General features: G+C 38.1%; 1 protein-coding gene across 1 annotated transcript; it reads right to left on the bottom strand.

Moving 5' to 3' along the window:
* Positions 1-1905: 1905 nt before the first annotated feature.
* Positions 1906-2799, bottom strand: LOC147627260 (pathogenesis-related thaumatin-like protein 3.7). Its single transcript, XM_086816184.1, has 2 exons — positions 2657-2799; positions 1906-2534 (listed from the first exon to the last, which is right to left on the bottom strand). The coding sequence occupies exons 1-2, from the start codon at positions 2703-2705 to the stop codon at positions 2077-2079; spliced, it is 507 nt and encodes a 168-aa protein (XP_086672310.1). The 5' UTR covers positions 2706-2799; the 3' UTR covers positions 1906-2076.
* Positions 2800-3094: the final 295 nt, after the last annotated feature.

Below are 3094 nucleotides of genomic sequence, written 5' to 3'. Positions count from 1 at the left end.
TGTATATATGTATATATATATATATATATATGCATGTGAAGCCAAGCACCTTTACATAAGGCTTCCTTTGAAGCTTTCAAAAATATCAAAGGCTTCACTGTGAAGCTTTACACCCAATTAATAGGATTCACTTGAAGCCTGGAAAGGTCTTGAAGCACAATTTTGCTTCAAAGTTAAGGCCTGACTGAGGGTATGTTTAAGAGTAGGCTCTGGTAATGTTGAAGTAAAAAAATGATAACCAGTGCTGCAATATGTAGTACTCTCCTCTTGAGCAGTAATGGAGAGTTATTTATGTGATAGCTTTTGAGAATCATTTATCAGGGACTTCTTAATCAAAGAACATATATGGAGCAGGTTAATAAAAGTATTTAGATCAATTTTATGGCCGCAAAGAAGAGTTAACACTCCTAAGAAAAAAGGAAAGCAAGACAAAACATTAGACAAGAAAGCAAGGCAAACTAGTAAAGAGTAGAAAAAAATAAAAGTCATGTACTACAAAGTATGGTACCACTAAAACTTTGAAAGAGGGAAGAAAATAACTTTTTTTTGTTTTTTTAAGTTAAAAAAAGACAAAAGAAAGGCAAACTAGTAAAGAGTAGAAAAAAAGAAAAAAGAGTATAGCATCACCAAAACTTTGGAAGAAGGAAGAAAATTACTTTTTTTTTTGTTTTTATAAGTTAAAAGGAGACCATAAATGATAAGGGACTTCAATCTTATCATCGGCCATATTTTTTGGAACTAAAGACATAAAATCCTCATCCCAGTCATATCCTTCATAAGAAAAAAGGCAACATTATTGTAAAACTAAGGAGAAAATTCCATGAGCAGTGAATAAATGAGGATGAGCTTTGGAAGACCATAACTCCACACTATTAACAAACTTTGAAGAATCGCTTAGATCATCACGACCTTCAATAGACAACTTCATCAAAGCATCCAAACTTTTAATCTATAATCGATTTCTTAACTTGGTTTTTATCATAGTGCATGCACTAAAACCTCTTTCACATATTGTTATGCTACAACATTGGACAAGAGCAAATTGGCATATAGACAACACATTAGGAAGTGCATCTCTCCATAGGCTATTACATGCAATGGAAGAAGTTACATCTGGAAGAGTGTATCTTACCCATTCCCATAAAGCTTGATGCTCGATGCTTGTACTTTACAAACTCTCTCGTGAATTCATCAGGATCAATCACTGCATTGAAGTCTTGAACATTAAGCTTTTTAGGTGAACCATAAAATGAAACTATTTGTTCAACCTCACATGAACCATAGACCTTTAAAGCCCTCTCTAGCATTGGATGTTGAGCAGGCACAAGCACCTTAATGCACCTTAGTACAAAAATATCTTCAAACCTTGGATATATATGTATATATATATATATACACATATATCTATATATATATATATATATACACGTACGTATATATATATATCTAGATATATCTATATATATATAAGTATATTTAGATATATCTAGATATATGTACGTATATATATACATACATATATATATATATATGTATATATATACGTACATATATCTATATATATCTAGATATATATAGATATATGTATAGATATATGTATATATATATATATATATGCATGTGAAGCCAAGCACCTTTACATAAGGCTTCCTTTGAAGCTTTCAAAAATATCAAACGCTTCACTGTGAAGCTTTACACCCAATTAATAGGATTCATTTGAAGCCTGGAAAGGTCTTGAAGCACAATTTTGCTTCAAAGTTAAGGCCTGACTGAGGGTATGTTTAAGAGTAGGCTCTGGTAATGTTGAAGTAAATAAATGATAACCAGTGCTGCAATATGTGGTACTCTCCTCTTGAGCATCTCCTCTTGAGCAGTAATGGAGAGTTATTTATGTGATAGCATTTGAGAATCATTTTTCAGGGACTTCTTAATCACATTATTACACAGGTTCATTATCATATAAATGAACGCGAGACATCGCATTATTCAAGTTCGGTCATGCACAGGTGTGCGAAATACAGAGGAGGTCATTGGCAGAACTTATTGACATAGAGCCTAAACCCCAAAAGGAGGTCATCAGCACATGTAGACGTTGTAGTCGGTGCTTCCCGTGGGGCAGGCCTTGGTCTCATCGGGGCCTCCGGGGTAGTAGCAGGAGCCGGAGTTGGCACTAGTGCACTGGACTGTGGGGCAGTTGCCGTTGGTGGGAACCCCCGTCATGTCCCCATTGTAGCCCCCAATTTTGGAGACGTCGTAGTAGTCGTTGCCGCCACTGCCGGCTACTGTAATCTCGAATTGGGTGACCCCTGAGGGAGGCCCTGTGTTGCAAGCCTGGCCACTGCACCCTGTGCCTGTGATAGTCCAAAAGGTAGCACCCTGCCACCTAGAGTCGACGGGCACCGGCCATGAGCCGCCGGCACCTTGCTGCGAGCACCCTCCGCCCACGCCGTTGTTGGGCCCCCAGTACTTGAAGCACACGGTAGAGCCGCAGTTGTTGTGCATGGTTATTGTCGTGGCCTCAGCTCTCATCATAGCTGCATAGTATACACGCAAATTACCATCCATGTACTATACGGCATTGTATACTCACAAACAAATTACCTGCAGTATACACAGACGCACTACTATAACACAAATTACTAAGCCGGCCACTTACCGAAGCTGATGAAGTAGCACGCGGCCACAATTATCGCCACTCTAGCCATAGCTGCTGCTTCTAAATCGAACGTTCTTTGGATATATGTAAGCAAGCTCACAGGCACTCTAGTTTATATAAGCTGAGATGCATGCAGGCCTCCTTTTTCAAAGTACTGAGTTTTGCTGATCCTACCCCACCCATGCAGCCATTTAACGCAAACTACCAACCACCACCTTGGAGCTTCTAACTTTTTTGAAACTTCGCGACACAAGAGTTCAACATCGTTTGGAAAACGTTATTCAAAATATGAAGAATCATTCAACGATATTAATTTGGAACGCAAGACTTTCCATGTACACGAAACAATGATTTAAGAAACAAGAGACCCGTGTTGAATTTTCCGCATCCATTCCCACAATATGCAAGTAAAGAAGAAAATTGATTGATGTGCCTTTT

Source organism: Cibotium barometz, chromosome 21 (assembly GCF_041138505.1).
Source record: "Cibotium barometz isolate CiBa-2024 chromosome 21, ASM4113850v1, whole genome shotgun sequence".
In the NCBI taxonomy this organism is placed as follows: domain Eukaryota; kingdom Viridiplantae; phylum Streptophyta; class Polypodiopsida; order Cyatheales; family Cibotiaceae; genus Cibotium; species Cibotium barometz.
Note: the sequence above shows the minus strand (reverse complement) of the source record. Positions and strands in the feature narration are given on the sequence as shown.